The sequence below is a fragment of the Impatiens glandulifera genome, chromosome 6 (assembly GCF_907164915.1).
Source record: "Impatiens glandulifera chromosome 6, dImpGla2.1, whole genome shotgun sequence".
Lineage (NCBI taxonomy): Eukaryota > Viridiplantae > Streptophyta > Magnoliopsida > Ericales > Balsaminaceae > Impatiens > Impatiens glandulifera.
In genome coordinates, this window is record NC_061867.1 from 10,356,322 (window position 1) to 10,375,098 (window position 18,777).

The 18,777-nt window shown below is 33.5% G+C and overlaps 1 protein-coding gene across 1 annotated transcript; it reads left to right on the plus strand.

The window, feature by feature from the left end:
• Positions 1-17,482: 17,482 nt before the first annotated feature.
• LOC124943128 (probable 2-oxoglutarate-dependent dioxygenase AOP1) lies at positions 17,483-18,525 on the plus strand. The gene is made up of 2 exons (XM_047483684.1): positions 17,483-17,832; positions 17,904-18,525. The coding sequence occupies exons 1-2, from the start codon at positions 17,483-17,485 to the stop codon at positions 18,523-18,525; spliced, it is 972 nt and encodes a 323-aa protein (XP_047339640.1).
• The last annotated feature ends 252 nt before the right edge of the window (positions 18,526-18,777 follow it).

The following is an 18,777-nucleotide window of genomic DNA, read 5'->3' on the forward strand; positions in this document are numbered from 1 at the left end:
CACCTTGGGTTTAACTATCTAGAACAAAAAATAATGTACGACTCAATTAGGCTCTCGTGGCTAGACACTCAACTTTTATACCTAAAATTATAAATTTTAATAATTTCGAGCTGATATAAATTTTCTCAAAATTGATATAAGGGTTTATTGCACAGGATTTATCTAGAGATATAATTAATTATATATATAGGAAAAAAGTTATCTAAATATAGTATTATATATATATATATATATATATATATATATATATATATATATATATATATATATATATATATATATATATATATATATATATATATATATATAAAAAGTGAACTTATCATAAGGAAAAAAATATAATATTATACGGTAAAATAAGAATCTAAAAATATATTAAGAATTTACAATTTTGGGCTCTGAAAAATGGGGTTTTGGATTTTTTTTTTTGAAATGACTTAGGCCATTAATTAAAAAGACCCAAAAAGGGTAAAAATAGTACAAGAGCTAAAATTGAACTTACAACAATTTGCTCAAAGTCAACACACAATGGCCATGAGGAATCCACAGTTGGCCTAAGAAACGCACACGGACATTAAATAAAAGTATAAAAGTGAATAAGGAATGAAACTAGCAATCAATCAACTAAAACAAGACGATAGGGGTTGATTTCCTCGGACTCGTCTCTCTTGTCTTTGTCCTTTGGGGTTTAGGGTTTAGGGTAATACAACCAATGCAATTGCATAGGCCCCCCAAATATCAGAATATTCCATAGACTTTTTAGATGACACTTCATCATGCTTAGCACTTTCAAATTCATCAACATCCAAATTAATACCTTGATTTTGAGAGGAGTCCATTTCAAAAATGAATTTTTATTTAACATAATATTAAGTTTCAGACTTTCAGTATGAAGCTTCTAGAACTAGAGCCAAATTTGAATCTACGAACCCTTGAAGGCGAGAACGAAGAGAAGAAAGACGGAATAAATAAGTAGCTAACATCTAATGAGTGAAGTATTGAGTATTGACTGCTGCAGTCTGGTACCAAGTTTGAATCCACAAACCCTTAAAGGTGAGAACAAAAAGAAGAAAGGCGGAACAAATAAGTAGCCGGCGGCCGATGGCGCGAAGTATTGAGTATTGACTAATGTAGTGCTGCCTGGGAGTGAAAAACTTGGGCTATGCGGCATATGCCTATAAGTCTATAAATTAGATTAGATTTTTTTGTCAACCTGCGGGTCAATCCAAGCCCGACCCGCCTAGGCCCACGACCTAAGCGGGCTAGTCTGTGTAGGCCCACTTCTAAATGGGTTTATAATATTTCAACCCAATCCGTCTAATTTGTTTCGCGGGGCGGGCCAACCCAACGTGCCTAACCCAAATTAACGACTCTACACAGAATCCATAAATGACACGGAATGCACGAACGACACAAGTGAGCGGGAAAGTCTTAGGAAAAATTTAGGAATTTCGAAATTGAATTCTAGGATTTAAAATTAGAAAGGGAAGTAAAGAGAAGATTTTATTTATTTACCTATTGAGAGAAGGGAGCTTAATAAGAATAAAGTCATTAATTAAACAATTCGTTAGTCTAATAAGAGCTTTAGTGAGAAATCAGAACCAGATCAGCAACTACGAGAGTCGAGAGATCTGAGCTTGATTGAGCTTAGAAAAATTCCTGAGGGAGAAAGGGGCACTAGCCACTACTAGTACTTACCATAGATAAGGGTTCCTTGTCGGTGTAGCCTCGCTATAGAGGCAAACTAGAATATTAAACACAAGAGGAAAAAAGCACTTTCGAGCATAATTTGGATGTCCAGTCACTACCACATACTTAGGCGAAAATGGTAAACTATCAATCCAAGTTGGATAAGGCCGATAAGATGGACAATCATAAAGATGTAAGAGGTTTATAGGCTTTTTTCCCACATAAGAAGGGAGAAATATATACAAATTTCAATTTCACTATAAATAAAGGCCCCTAAGACAAAGAAAAAAAGAAAAAATAATGTTTTTGGAGGAGAAAGTTGAGAGAAAAAAGAGATCAAGAAGACTTGATGAGATTTCTGCCATTAGATCTCAAGATCTAAGTTTCATATTATTTGAATTTCTCCAGTCAAGGTTATAAGCTCATTTCTAGTTTACTAGAAGGATTCTAAGAGTCTTAGAGTGTATTGTTCAATCATCTCTAAGTCATCATTACGATTGTAATACAAATTCTTGATTTATTTTACTTTATGTCTATTGAATCTATTCAATTAGTTCTTATTGGTCATTTGTTTGCATGATTCTTTGATTGGTTTACGTATTCTTGTTTAAAATGTGATTTTTCACCAATTTACTAAACCAAAATTTGTTATTCATTATTCTTAAAAATCAAAATTGTTTAATTTCAAAACAAAATTCAATACATTTGGATAATCATTTTCGAGTTCCTGTTCATAGGTGATGATCTGAAATTGTTCTGAAATTGATTTACAATGTATTCAAATTGTTTGAAGTAAACTATAACCGCTAATTCAAAAAAGTTTGAACAAACAAATTTGGAAAACATAAAGGTCAACTTTGTTTAATGTTATGTTTTGTCTGTTGAGCTAAGGAAGCGAATGGTAAATTCATGATTTAAATTCTAGTCAAGAAATATTAAATCACATTTTCCCATTCAATTAATATGAATTCATAAAATTTGGTAAACTTTAATAGATGATTGTGATCCAACTGCTACTCCAATTTTTCGATCGATTGTAAATTTTGAATATGGGTTAGATCACCCTCTTTTATACAAATTTGCGTGAAATAATAGTTTTCTAAATTAGAACGTCAGGGTATCCACCGAAGGCCACAAGAAAATATGCATTTGATAAAACATTATTATAGTTATTTGGTAGAACTTTTTGGGAAGTCAACTGGTAATTAATTTTTATTCCAATTGATCTGAAATTTCCATAGTAATAAATTTGTGTACACTTTCTGGTAAACTCTAACTATATGTAGGCCATATGGAGACAATACATTGAGGTTCTTGATGTTATTTTTGGCACAATTAGAATTCCAAATCGGAAGATGATGGGAGTGAAAGAAGTTTCTTAGTATATAAAAGAAATTATATTCACAATTAGAATAAATCTCACATCGGAAGATGATGGAAGTTGGGGAAGTTTTTAGTGTATAAAAGAAAGTCTTCCCTCTTTGGTTTATTGCACCCAATATTTGTATCTCTTCTTCTTATTAATTGATAGCCTTAGTGCTCGAAAACGTAAGCAACATTTTGGCCAAACTCCATTATTAAATTCTGTTAGTGTGCTCTTTCGTTTGTTTTCTTCTTTTGTTTTTGTCAAGGTTTTTCCCAACAAGTGGTATCTGAGCCGAAGGTTCGTCCTTGGAATGGGGGAGTCTTCAAAAGGGGCACAAATTCCTTCGTCATCTTGGACGAGGACACTGATGTCGACTTTGAAGTTTGCGGTGGAAATCTTTGATGGAACTGGGCATTTCGGCATGTGGCAAGGTGAAGTTCTAGACTATATTTTCAACAGGCTATTGAGGTCGGAAAGCCAGATGATATAGAAGAAAAAGAATGGAGTATCATGAATCGGTTGGCGTGCAGAACAATTTGATCGTGCCTGTCTAGAGAGCAGAAGTATGTTGTGAAGAACAAAACTTCTACACAGAAACTGTGGCAAGCATTGAAGGATAAATTTTTGAAGAAGAGTGGTCAGAATAAGCTCCTTATGAAGAAGCGGTTGTTTCGGTTTGATTACCAATCAAGTATTACTATGAATGAACATATTACTAAGTTTATTCAATTAGTGGCAGATTTGTTAAACCTTGATGTTAGGTTTGAGGATGAAGATCTTGCTTTGATGTTGCTATCGTCCCTTCCTGATGAAATTGAACACTTAGAAACGTTACTTCATGAGAAGGGAAATGTTTATTTTGATGTTGCAAGTTCTGCTTAATATAGTCATGAATTGAGAAAGTAGGACAAAAGAAAAAACAAAATAGGTACAACAAATGAAGCATTGATGGTCAGGGGCCGTCAGCAAAACAAATCAAAAGGGAAAGGAGGAAGATTCGAAAGTAGAGTTGCCAAAGATGAATGTATTTTCTGTATTGGGAAAAACATTGAAAGATTAACTACCCAAAGTTGAAGAAGAATGAGAAAGATTCTAAAGATGCAAATGTTGTAGAAAACAAAGGTGATGCAGATTTAGAATATTCTTTATCGATGTCACACACAACATTACATCATGACGCGTGAATATTGGACTCAACCTGCAATTATCATATGACACCAGTTCGAAAGTGGTTCTTTGACTTTAATGAACTAGATGGTGGAGTTGTTTATATGGGAGATGCTAGTACATGTAAATAAAAGGAATATGTTCAATCAAGCTGAGAAATGATGACGGATCTACCAGAATTATCAGAGATGTTCGGTACATGCCGAATATGAAAAAGAATCTCATTTATTTGGGGGCCTTGGAGTTAAAAGGCTTAATTGTGAAATTAGAAATTGAATTTTTAAGGTAATCTCTGGAGCGCTGGTGATGTTGAAAACTATCAGGAAAAGTAATAATTTGTATTATTATCAAGGTAGTACAGTTAATGGGACAACAACTGTCTCAACTTCTGGGAGCAATAACGAATTAGAGGCAACAAAGTTATAGCATATGCGATTGGGGCATACTGGTGAGAAATCTATGCAAACTCTTGTCAAGCAAGGATTGTTGAAATGTACAAAAGTTTGTAAATTAGATTTTGTGAACATTGTATTATGAGAAAACAAAGGCGAGTAAAATTTGGCACTGCTATCCATAACACCAAGAGTATTTTGGACTATGTGCACTCAGATGTTTGGGGACCTGCCAAGACTCCTTCTCTTGGAGGTAGACATTATTTTGTTACTTTTATTGATGATTTTCCAGAAGAGTATGAGTGTTTACTATGAAGAAAAAATATGAAGTGTTTGAGATTTTTCTTAAATAGAAAACTTAAGTTGAAGACGAGAGAGGAAGAAAGATCAAAATTCTCCAGAATGATAACGATGGAGAATACAAGAATGATCCATTCCAGAAGTTATGCAGGAGTGTGGCATAGTTCGACATTTCATATTCAGAAAAACACCATAGCAGAATGGAGTATCAGAACATATGAACAGGACATTGGTGGAGAAAGTTTGATGTATGTTTCTAATGCTGGGTTAGGCAAGAAATTTTGGGCAGAAGTTGTGTCATACGCTCAACATTTGGTAAATCGTCTACAATTATCTGCACTTCGTGGAAAGACTCCATTAGAGGTATGATCTGGAAAACCTGCAACTGATTATGATTTTTTTGCATATTTTTGGTTCTATAGTATATTATCATTTAGTTGAATCAAAGTTGGATTCACGAGGAAAGAAGACTCTTTTTATGGGATTTACTATGGGAGTTAAAAAATATCGTCTCTGGTGTTTGGATGCAAAGAAAACCATTATCAGTAGAGATATTACTTTTGATGATTATTCAAAATAAAGTAACACCAGACAAGATTGATTGTACTCTGTAATAGGTGAAGTTTGAGCAGATAAAGATAAGCCCAATTATAAGTGACTCTACGATGATAGACGAAAAGTCAAATGAGGAAGAGATTTCGACCCAAGAACCTTCACAACAAAGTGAATCAATTTATGTGAATAAACCAAGACAAGTGATTCAAAAACCAAGTCGGTTTGTTGACATGGCGACCTATAAACTTCTAGTCGTAGATGATGTTCCATCCACTTTTCAGATATTAGTCAAAGTACTAAAAATGGAAAAGGGAGAGGTGTTATATATGGAAGATGAGATGCAATCTCTTCAGAAGAATGAGACATGCAAGTTGACGCGTCTACGAAAAGGGAAGAAAGTTATTGGTTGTAAATGGATCTTTGCTAAGAAAGAAGGATTTCCCAAAAAAAATGATGTTCGCTACAAGGTAAAATTAGTTGCTAAAGACTACGCTCAGAAGGAAAGAGTTGATTATAATGAGGTACTTTCTTCTGTTGTTAAACACTCTTCCATTAGAATTTTGTTGGACTTTGTAACGAAGATGAATTTGGAGTTAGCTCAACTAGATGTGAAGACCGCAGACATACACTGTCATTTGAACGAGAAAATTTACATTTATCAACCATATGGATTCAAAGTTGCTGATAAAGAAAATTGGGTTTGCAAGTTGAACAAATCATTGTATGGGTTGAAGCAATCGTCGAGACAATGGTACAAGCGACTTGACAAGTTTTATGATGGAGCACAAGTACACAAGAAGCAAATTCAATTCATGTGTGTATTTGCGCAAATTGAAAATGAGTCTTATATTTATCTACTCTTCTACTTTGATGATATGTTGATAACATCAAAGAGCCAATATGAAATTGAAAAATTGAAGGCTCAATTGGGTAAATAGTTGGAGATGAAAGACATGGGAAAAACCAAATCTGAACATTGTTTAGATTTGATAAACAAATTCCGCGTTTGAGTCGGCGCTGAAAAGCGCCAATTGGAAGCACTTAAGAACTATTTTTTAATAATGAAGATTTATCATTGGATATTGTGCCAATGTGAAGATTTGTTGTTTTTGGCACACAATTAGAATCCCGCATCGGAAGATAGTGGGAGCGAATGAAGTTTCTTAGTATATAAAAGAAACCATATTCATAATTAGAATAAATCCCACATCGTAAGATGATGGGAGTTGGGAAAGTTTTTTAGTGTATAAAAGAAACTTTCCCCTCTTTGGTTTATTGCACCCAATATTTGTATCTCTTCTTCTTATTAATTGATATCCTTAGTGCTCGTAGACGTAGGCAACATTTTGGCCGAACTCCGTTATCAAATTCTATTAGTGTGTTCTTTCGTTTGTTTTCTTCTTTTGTTTCTGTCAAGGTTTTTCCCAACACTTGAATCGGGAATTTATTGAGTTTTGTTGTCCAAGATTCTTGATTGTGAATTGGAAAATGATCAAAAGTTGGCTAATTTTTATACAACATGCCTAACTTGAGTTCTACAACTCCAAGAAATACTAGAAAAATACTTAGATAATTCTTCAATAATATCATACTTAATTCTTCAATAATATCATACTTTTATGTGCACTAATTTTGATTTTTTTTTAGAATGGTTTAAGGTTTTGATCATCTTCGACCCTCTTAGAATGATGTATATTTATAAACCAACTTCTAGCTTATTTCCTCCACTGTGTACAATGAATTATATACACATGATAAGGAACATAAAAGGATACAATTCATAGAACTAAGCTATAATTAGAAGTATATTCTATATAGGCTTCTTGAAATAAAACAATGTGGTACAAGGTAATAATTTCTCAAGCTAGTAGTTTTGTAATAGAGACGGTCCATTTAGACGAGTGAGCAGGCCACAACGTCGAGGCCCTTTCCCGCACGTAAAGAAGCACCGAACAATAAAAAATACTTAGGGCTAAAAGTTAAAATCTAAAATCCAAAAAGAAAAACAAATTCTTTCCTAATTTCTTAAAAGACCAAATTAGGTGGTAACTCGAAAGTAAAAACGAGACCAGTTTAGAGGAAACTGAGATTTGTGTGGGCCCGATTCTCGGGTGTACAAAAACTAGCGACTATGCTAGGGGCACAATGCTTGAATTGAAACAATTTATTGGCCATCCGAGATGTGACACCTTACACCACCACAAAAAAAAAAGTCTAAAAAAATGATACTTGATTCGAAATTGAAAATCTCATGTGCACAAGTTTACATCATGGGTGCATCCCCCTTGATGTATTATTGGTTGCGCGTTATGCGATGCCACTTATGCACATATTTGATTATGTGCTCATGCATGTCAACATGAATTTGATCAAGTTTACAACGGTAACGCAAAAAAGAATTCCATTAACCAATCGATTCTCTAAAATAGTCATGGCAGAGTCAAACAAATTGAACAAAAATGCTTCAAAGGCTGAGGTCCATGACCTAAGGAATATGTTCTTTGTGCATACTAACCAAATGACCACTTTGATGGCCGAGATCTGAGTAGACTGAGCAAGCCATTATTATATTCGAAATGAGAACTATATGTATGAACAATTTCTCATCATCATATTTGATATAAGAACTTAATGTCCCAACAACTGCTCATCAACATATTCGATATGAGAGAATAATGTACTAGAATTTGCTCATTATCTCCTTGATATAAGAACTTAATGTACCAATAGTTTCTCATCATCTTCGATATGAGAACTCAGTGTATCATTAGTTACTCATCATCTTCGATATAAGAACTCATTATACAAGCAGTTTCTCATCATCATCTCGATATGAAAACTTAATGTACCTGTAGTTGTTCATCATCATCTCAATATGAGAACTTAGTATACTAGTAGGTGCTCACCATCTCCTTGATATGAGAACTCAATGTACCAACATTTGTTCATCATCATATTTGATATGAGAACTTAGTGTACTAGCAGTTTCTCATCATCATGTTCGATATGAGAACTCAATGTACCAACAGTTTCTCATCATTTATTCGATATGAGAACTTAGTGTACTAGCAGTTGTTCATCATCTCTTCGATATGAGAACTTAGTGTATTAGCAGTTTTTCATCATGACTTTGATATGAAAACTCAGTATATCATCAGTTACTCATCATCTCTTCGATATGAGAACTCAATGTACCATCAGTTGCTCATCATCTCTTCAGTATGTGAACTCAATGTACCAGTAGTTGCTCATCATCTCTTCGATATGAGAACTTAGTGTACCAACAGTTGTTCATCATCTCATCAACATGAGAACTTAGTGTACTAAAATTTACTCATCATCTCTTCGATATGAGAACTTAGTGTAACAATAGTTTCTCATCATCCTCAATATGAGAACTCGGTGTACTAGAAGTTGTTCATCATCTCTTTAATATGAGAACTCTATGTACCACCAGTTGCTCATTATCTTTTCGATATGAGAACTTAGTGTACCAACAGTTTCTCATCATCTCCTCGATATGAGAACTCATTGTTATCAGTAGTTGATCATCATCTATTTGATATTAGAACTCGGTGTACTAGGAGTCTCTCATCATGTCCATGAAATAAGAACTCAATAATGCCAGTATTTTCTCAATATCCCATAGTGTGAAGACTCATTGTAAGTGGTAGTTCTTCAAACATCTTTCGATATGAAGACTCAATGTTACTAGAAGATCTTCATCATTTCCCATTAAAAAAACATATGTGTTGCAAGCAAGTTTTCAAATACCTCTAGGTATGAAACCTCGTTATCTCTAACAGGTTTTGCCTTTCATTACAAGCATGGTCAACATGACAAAGCTTTTTTCATCCTCATTGAAGTAATCCTTAAGTCTTCATGGCTATGTTGTCAATGAACCATCGTATGTACTTATGGTTAATGGGTCGTGAATTTATTGAATTTTAGTTTTGTGGATTGCACCACTCAGTGTGTGCGATGCAATATATGTTTTCATAAACCCCGGTTTCAATCATATTGATGATCGAATGATAATTGTTTATTTTATATATGACGATACCATAAAATGGGTATTTAGATGTGTTACATAGTTTTAAGAACTTGTAATAACCTTTTTGGAAAGGTCAAGTAGCAAATTTTCATCCATGTACATCGTGAACATTATCCAAATAGGCGTTCACATGCAATTCAATTATCCTCTCGATATTCACAAGGTGAATGATCAAATGTTATTAGGAAAGGTTCTACCGTGCAATCAATTACTGATCTACAGGCCTTAGATTTATCATTTTCTCATCAAAAGGATCTCATGAGCGGAACCAACATAGAAAGTCGATGTTTAACCACTAAGATAACATCCAAAAGGCATGATTATTGCATAATAATCTCTTTTGCAGGTTATGGCTTCTCATGAAATACTGTCCAAAGAGTATTCAAATGAGAACAAGATTGATAAGAGTTGTCTACTATGATTCTTTGTAAGATCAAGTCAAGACTGATTTTTCACTCATATTGTTTTATTGCTTAAATCATTAAGTGATACTCTAACTTGTGATTTTATTCTTACATGTATCCCACAGAAGTCCTTACATGGTTCAATTCTCAAGTTCCTCAAGTATACACCGTCAAGTAAGAAAATTCGATAGTACCTATTTTAATTCGATGTATAGGTTGTATCTTTTTATTTCTCTACATTTTAATTTATTAGGGTTCACAAATTTGGTACCTATTTGATCAAGCTTAAACACATGTTGTGTCAAACGTGAATCTTTTTTCCAAACTTTGTCCAAAAGAGGCATTATATAGACACCATATTTTTACACTCCAAAATTAAAATAAATATGTTCGGTCTATTATGATGATCATACTTGATTATTAGACATAAAAATGTTCATTGGTTCGATTTTAGGGTTATTTGAGCTCCTTAATTTAGGTTCTTCGAATTATTTTTAGCCAATTCGAAAAATGAACCGAGTTCAAATAAATCCTAATAAAATTGAACCGAACCAAATTTGAATTCAAACTGAATTCAATTTTTTATAAATTAAATTATTTGAAGCAAACATTTAAGGTACTTTTGAGTTTGACCTTCAATTTTCGACAAAAATTAAACGGTGTTGGCAACGACTATGAGTGTTTTTGACAAGAAAGAAGGAAAATAGATCAAGACTCGTCTTGACAAAGAAGAAAGAGAGATAGAGAGATATGTCAAGGGTTTTAGAAATTAACTAGAAGGCTTGAGGAAGGTGGGCAGCTGGAGGGATTATCTAATTAGGGTTAGGGTATTAGAGAACATAGAATAAAGATGAGAGAGGGAGGAAGGTGACTAGAGGGATTATTTGATTAGGGCTAGGGCATTAGAGAATAGAGATGAGTGACATAAGTGGGTGGCTTTATTGATTATTTGATTAAGGTTAGGATATTAGAGAAATGAGAATAAAAATGAGAGAGGAAGAGGTGCGCAGCTAGAGGGATTATTATTTAGGGCCAGTTTATTAGAGAAATGAGAATAGAGATGAGAGATGAGAGATGAGAGAAAGAGAGGTGGACTATTGAAGGAATTATTTCATTAGGGTTAAGGTATTAGAGAAATAAGAATAGATATGAAAGAGGGAGAGGTGCGCGGTTGTATTAGAAATGAGAAAGATTATTATATTTAATTTAAATATATAATTAATACATAATATATAAAAATAATTCTAATATATAATAAAATATTTAATTAAATTAAATAATAAAAAAAATCGATTTTCGGTTTGGTTTTTGAGTTGAAACCCCAACTCGAAAATCAAATCGAAAATTGTATTTAAATTCGAATTAGTTTAAAATTTGATTTGAAAACCAAAAATAAAATTTGAATTCAGTGAATTCAAATTTGGTCGAATATTCGGTTCAAACTAAATATTGAACCATCCTAATTAGATTAAGATACCAAATTATTATAACAATTACACAAACTGATTCCAGATGTCCTATTTTAACACGGTATAGAGACCACTTTTGTAAACTACTCAAAATTTAAATGGTCTGACACTATTAAATTGACCAACACGAAAAATCATAAATTTTAAGTAAATATTGTTATTTTGCAAAATGCACTTAAATACTATTTAAACGCTATTTTGAAAAGAAAAAAATACTCAGAATTTGGAAGGGCTGATAAGTTCAAATTAACCGGCTCAAAAAAATAAGAATTTTGAGTATAATATTTTTTTTTTTACAATATTTCATGAAAGTGTTTTAAAGATAAAAAGGAGAAAACAAGTTAACTGAGCGATTCAAGACTAGGTCAAACCAAGTCAATTGCGCCAAGACAAGTCAACCATGCAAAGTGACGTCACCGTTTTCATCAATGGATTCTATGCATTAAATCTCCTTAATATGTTTTTTTTGTGGTATTGACTGGAAGAAGAACCCTATGATACACTAACTTCAAAAATCACCTAGATCGCAATGCTTATTGGATTTGGATGTTTTACCTAGGAGAGTCATCTATAAATCCCTCAATCCAATTTTAGTTTAAAGAAATCGAACGCAATGCAACTTCGAAATAAGGCAAGGTGCCCAAAATTAGATCAAAATGGATATACCCTCCATTTTAAATCCATAACTTGAGCCATAATGCTTCAAAAAAGGAATTTATACTCATGTGTGAAAATCTGAGACAGAGACCGATTGAATGACACTGATCTAATATTTTCATTCGATGTGTAAGGGGCCTTCTATGCCACACAAGACGATGCAAGTGCACCAATCTTGCTACTGGAGCAAACTAATGTTATAAGATGGAACTTTGAAATTTCATACTTTTGTTCTACTTAACCATTCAGAGTAATTGAGCTACCATTGGAAAGGTCATTGAGTAAAATTTTGATTGATACTTAAAACCCATGGCTCGACATACAGCCCACGCTAGATTTACCATAAGTCAAGTTATCCAATTCGGGGTCATCGACGTTCCATCAGAAAATGCATGGACCTATGAATTGTCTTGACTTTGATGAACAACATGAAAGTTGTAATTGACTAACTCACATTTCTAACAAGCCCAGCTTCTATCATGGTCTAAGTAGTTCGTAAGAGCCCATGAAAGTTTCTCTACACAAAGCAACTAAAGACGAAATTCAAAAGAGGCTCAACTTTAAAGAATCACAACATACTCCATACTTAATAGTTTGGGCAAATTCAAGTTGGAGAATGCAGTTGAACTTGTTACCTACTTACTCCACTCGACCAAAACTCATCCTAGGCCCGAGACACGACTCAGTTGACTTACTAAGCTAGAAGCCAGTTGAAACTGACTTACCCAGTCATCTGGGGTATTTAAAGATATTTCCTCATTCATTTTGAGGCACAGATTTCCATTTTATTGAATTCCAGAGAGAGATATACTTGAGAGAGCTCCTAGGCAACGAGAGAACTCCGAAAGATTGTCTTTCGAAGAGGAATTATGTTTCTGCGGCGAAGACATCCGCGAGCAGCTAAGGATTCTTCCTCCCTTGTTGTGTAGCCTCTCTGCTTTTCTAAGGTAAGACTTACTAGATCATGTATACTCCAAGTAGTGTCAAGATGTGGTATGATTATCAATCAAGTTAAGCATTCGTTTGATATATGTTTGGTGATCTTAGCGTCTGGACATCCTAGGTTAGATTGTTATGTGATTAGTGTAGGGTTAGAGACAAAGTTAGGTTAACAATAGGTTCGGAATTCGGTCATGTGCGTCATTTGAATCATTTTGTCCGTCATTGGAGGATAAATTCTTGAACTATCGAATTGGGTTCTAATTGTCCTCAAGCTTCGGCAAAGACATGAATCAATGCGTGGATAGGCAAAAGAAGGTTCGACAAATCGCGTAAAAGAAAGACTCATCGAGGTATGTCTTGCATTGGTGGTCTTTTGTCGGATTTTATTCTAATGATCGAAAGAAGCGATGCTCAAAGAAGGAAGACATAATAAAGAATAAGCTCGCAAAGGAGAAGAAGTTTACGAGGATGCCTCAAATAGAAAACCACCAGACAAAGATTTCTTGCGTAAGCTTGCATCAGAATCGGTGAAGGCGAGCTCACGGGAAGACGAAGGCAATAGTAGTTTTTTTTTTTGAGATGTTTGATATCCCTGTATTTTCAATCTGCGTTCATTCAGACCCTCAGACTTCACACACAGATAATTTTATCTATAATCTTTCCAATTTTAACTTATTTTAAATAAGTTAATATTTCAGGCTTTGAACTTTTGCACACGTCCAAATCAGTCCTTACACTCTTTCAACGTCTAATTTGGACCTTAAACTTCTAATTTCAAATTGCTTCTAATAATTTCAAAATATTTTAGCTCTTGGACTATTTTTTCATATTGTTCAAATCAACCCCCAAACTTCACTTAGGTCCAATTTTGACCTTGAACTTCTAATTTAAAAAAATTCAAAATTCTTTAAAGCCCAAACAAGTTTTATTCGGAGTATCTAAATCATATTTTAAAAATGCAAAAAATACATGATGGTCAAAAATATTATTTTCTACAATAATAAAAAATTTCCATTATTTTTAGGACCTATTTGTAAAACTCTCTATCTTTGAGAGCTCATAGTTCTACATTTTAAGAATTATGAGATTTTCACATTAGCTCTATAAAAATAATTTTTGACCTCTATAGAACAATTCAGAATTTTTGTTGCAAGTTTGGTAAAACACTTTTTTTCGTATTGTTATATTTAGAGTTTTATAACTCTGAAAATTTCAAACTCAAGTATATGTGATCCTAAAATTATTCTTAACCTGCATAATTTTTGTTTTACAATTTTTCAATCACTTTTGTAAAAATACTTGACTTTTATAGTGTCATAAGGGACTCCAATACTCCGAAATTTTCAATGAAAATTTTCCTAAACTCATGGACTCCTTTCTTGTAAGTATCCACAGTTAGAATTTCAATAAAACAACATGAGAATTTTTCACTTCATATTTGTGTTCTCGTGTTCTCTTTGTGCTCGGGACTCGTTCGTGGTTCTTTTATTTTAATATTGTCTAAACTTAATGATCGCATAGAATTGTCTATAAGTAAGGAATAAGGATAACCCCTCATTTAGACCTAAGTTGGAATACACATAAAAGCAAAAGAATTCTGAACTTTAAACGTATATATAACAATTCTTGTCAAATATCATACGACATATTCGAGTAGAGACGGTCCTTTTGGACGAGCATATATGACATAGCGCTACGACCATTTCTTAATACGTAATTAAGCACCGAACTCTTAAAAATAAATCTTTTATTTTCTTTCCTTTAATTTCTTTGTGAAGTAAGTTAAAGTGGTGATTCTCAAAATCAATTAGATTAATACATCTAAGTGCATACTAATTTAAAATATGTATGGGCCAAACAAAAGGTAATGCTAAAGAATTCCATTTTTGGTTTTTAATCACAATAGACAAGATAACTTCCACAAGGATAGTCTTCTTATCTACATTTTACGAAATTCGAGAGTAAGGTAAGTCAATGGTTCTTTAACATAACCTACGTAAACAACATTTTTTAAAACAATACCTGAGAGCAAGCTTACCATAAAGTCCTTTGTTGTGTCGTCTCTAAAGAGGAGCACACGAAAGGATAGATAAGGCGTGATGTTCGATCAATTTTCGGACTGTACAATCCACCCTTAAAGACTAGGAATTTGAAAGGAAAATGGTAATAGGACAGATGGATGGCAATGGGGCGGTTCGGGGCGGGGAATGCAATTACCATCCCCGCCCAGTTTTAATTTCGGGGATTTTTTTAATACCATCCCCGCCCCGTTCGGTTTTTTTCGGTTTCGGGGAATCCCGCGGAGCACCGTTAATAATTTTTATTTAAAAAAAATATATTATATAATAAAATTATATAAACCAATTTTTTAATATAATATATATTGTAATATATTAAAATTTTATATTATTATAAAGAAATAATTTTAATACTCTTATAAAATATAGTAAATAAATAAATATATTGGTGATTTAATATATTTAAGTATGTTTATGATATTCGGGGCAGAATCAGAGTGAAAACGGGGTGAAATTGGGGCGGGGCGGGACGGGGGACACAAATACCATCCCCGCCCCATCCTCGTTCGGTTTCGGGGAAAAACCGTCCCAAACGGGGCAATTCGGTTCGGTTTTCGCGGGGCGGTTTCAAATTGCCATCCTTAACAGATCCTCCGTAAAATGAAAAAAAAAAAAGAAGAAAAAAAGTGGAACAAAGAGCTAAATAAAAGAAATGCGTTCTTTTTATTGTGGTTGGAATCAGTTGTTTAGCCTAGTTTGTGACCAAGAAACTCTTACTTGCTTAATTTTTTTTTTAATGTATTTTGCTTCGTGCGAAGCCCGCAACTAGTCGTTAAGGGCTGGCTTGATTGGCAGTTTTCTATCAATTCTTACATTTTGATTGTTTTTTAAATGGTCATGCAATATTATATATTTAATTGTTTTTAGTGCTATTAAAAATAATAAAAATATATATTTTCAAAAATCTAATTATTTGAAATCTATTTTTTTATTTTATTTTTTATGTGCTTTGCGTTTATTAACCTATTGTAGTTTTTGATTTTTATTTACCTCGTTTATTTTTGCATCACTAGGAACATAGTATCATAAAAGTAGGTGTATGTCTAGGATTTGATACTTGTAGACACATCTTTAGGATCAAAAGAAAGAATTAATTAATAAAACAAGGGTAAAAAAATCACAATCTTAAGTATCTTTAGTATGACCAAAGATTTTAAGAACAGGTCACTATTTGAACAGACACGAGAAGAAGCGATGAGATCATTTCCCGAGTGATATCAAGTACCGAATTTCTAAACATAATTTCTTTTAAAAATGTTCTTTATTTAAAAAATTCTTTCCCAATTTCTCATGAAAAAAACTAGTTTGCGACACTAAAAAGTCTCAAAGCTAATCTAGTTTTGTCAAACCCTAATTTGGTTCCTCATCCCATTTTTTGAATTCAAGAGGAATGTAAACGACGGAATTTAGTGAAGATAGACAATTATGTTAATTTTTCATTTTGGTTCTTTATCCCCAATTTGTTAGATTCGAGATAAAGGTGAATTATAAAGTGTAGAATTATAAAGTGTAGGTCGTTGAGTCCATTTTCCCACACCTCTTTTTTTTTTTACTTTTTTTCGAATGATCGATTTTAGAGCCTACACAAAATTAAATCAATAACATTCAATAAAGCATCAAACTACAAAATTCTACTAAAGTCAGCAAACATTCTGTTCAAAAACTAATTATAACACATCTCTTATATTTATAACTACTATGTTTATGTTATTTTCAAAATAAAATTTATAGAAATTGTAACATCCGAGTACTATGTCTTCCTTCACTTTTTTATATTGTATTCACAATTTTCCTAACTTTTATCTAAAATAGTCATCAGATGAGATAAGATCAACTAGCCTAAAAGAATATAATATTTTGCATCAACTTATAAAATAATTTAACAAATCAATTTAAGTATTTTAAACTCAATACCATACCATACCATTACATATACAAAGACTACATTATTCTAATATCTCATATTCTAATATTTTACATTATTCTAATAACTCATAAACCATCAATGAAGACTTAGATGTTCTAAGTTGACTGATAACCATTAACCGAAAGTTAAATTTTTACCTATAATCCTAATTTATTATCCAACAAAATATTAAATACACCTTCAAATGCTCGAACCAAACAAATCTACCACTGTTAAATAAGTGGAAGAGTGCTTAAATAGCATCACACATGTCCAACATATGCATGTCTATGTGTGTATAGAAATAGTAGACATGTGTCTACATGCAACTATATTAAATAAGTGACAAAATGCTTAATTAGCATCACACCTGCCCAACAACATATGCATGTGTACCGTGTGTATAGAAATAGTAGACATGTGCATCCATGCAACCTAGTATCATATGTATTAATATTCCTTAATTGTATCTAGCTAGTTATTACAACATTCAAGAAATTAAGATGGAAGCTTCTCAAATCCAAATCCCTACCATTGTTATGAATAAGGAGCTGATGAAATTAAACGAAGATTCAGAAGAAAGGAAGACGTTTGCACGGAAGATACGGGAGGCATGTGAGAATTACGGATGTTTCCTGATTGATTCCGCCATGATTTCCGAGGAAGAACAGCACCGATTCTTCACCTCTTCTAAGGAATTCTTCGCCCTCCCCGTCAATATCAAGAAACAATACGGCATGAAACCTAAGCTCTGGCATGGCGGTTATGTCGGAATTAATCCTTATATTACACAGGAGAGCTTCGGCGTATATGGCCTCCCCGACGATGAGATTCGTTCTCTCGCTGGTCATATGTGGCCGGAAGGCAATCCATCTTTCTGGTGGGTGATTGATTCCTTACCCTTATTTATCTCAATTTAATTAGATGTTCTGAATACTTGTTTGGAATGAAAATTGACAGTGAGGTGAATCAGTCGATGAAGATGAAATTAATGGATGTACTTCTCTCTGTTATGGAACTCACTTTCGAAGATCTAGGGATATCAGATTACTACAATAAGCATGCGGAGAATGTCACTTGTTTAATGCGAAGTCTCAAAGACAAGCTCCTTCCCAAGAACAACGACGAGAAACCTACTCAAGGTCCTATGCCGCACGTCGACCATTCCATCTTGAGCATTCTATACCACAACGGTATCCAAGGGGTTGAGATTCTCTCCAACGACGGTGAGTGGGCTCGGGTGACGATCCCGAAAGGATCCCTTCTTGTGACTGTTGGCGATGCTTTCGAGGTTTGGAGCAATGGTAAGTTCCGGGCGGTGAAGCATCGGGGTACGGTGCACGCCGGCGATAAGGACAAGTATACGTGTGTGTTGTTCATGTTGCCTAAGGATGGGGTGATGATGGAGGTGCCGCCGGAGCTGGTTGCGGAAGGGGATTCTCCTCTGTTCAGATCGTTTGTCTATTCTGATTACCTAGAAAAACATAGTATGGATCCAAATGTTGAAGCCATAAAGGTCTTTGCAGGTGTGAATGGAGTGGTCTAGGAGCAATATAGTGTACTTTGAATAATGTTGTTATTTTTAAGTGTTATTATTTTCCTTGCATGTTTTTTTTGGGATTTGTAATGTGTGTGTTTTTTTTAATTTTATCATTCATATATGTGTGAGTTATTTGAGTCTAACTAATAATAATATATAAAATTTAAAATTCACCTTAAAATAAATATTGATTAATCTATAGAATTATAATATTAAACATTGGTTTTGAGGCTCTTTATTGGGATATTTTGTTTCAAC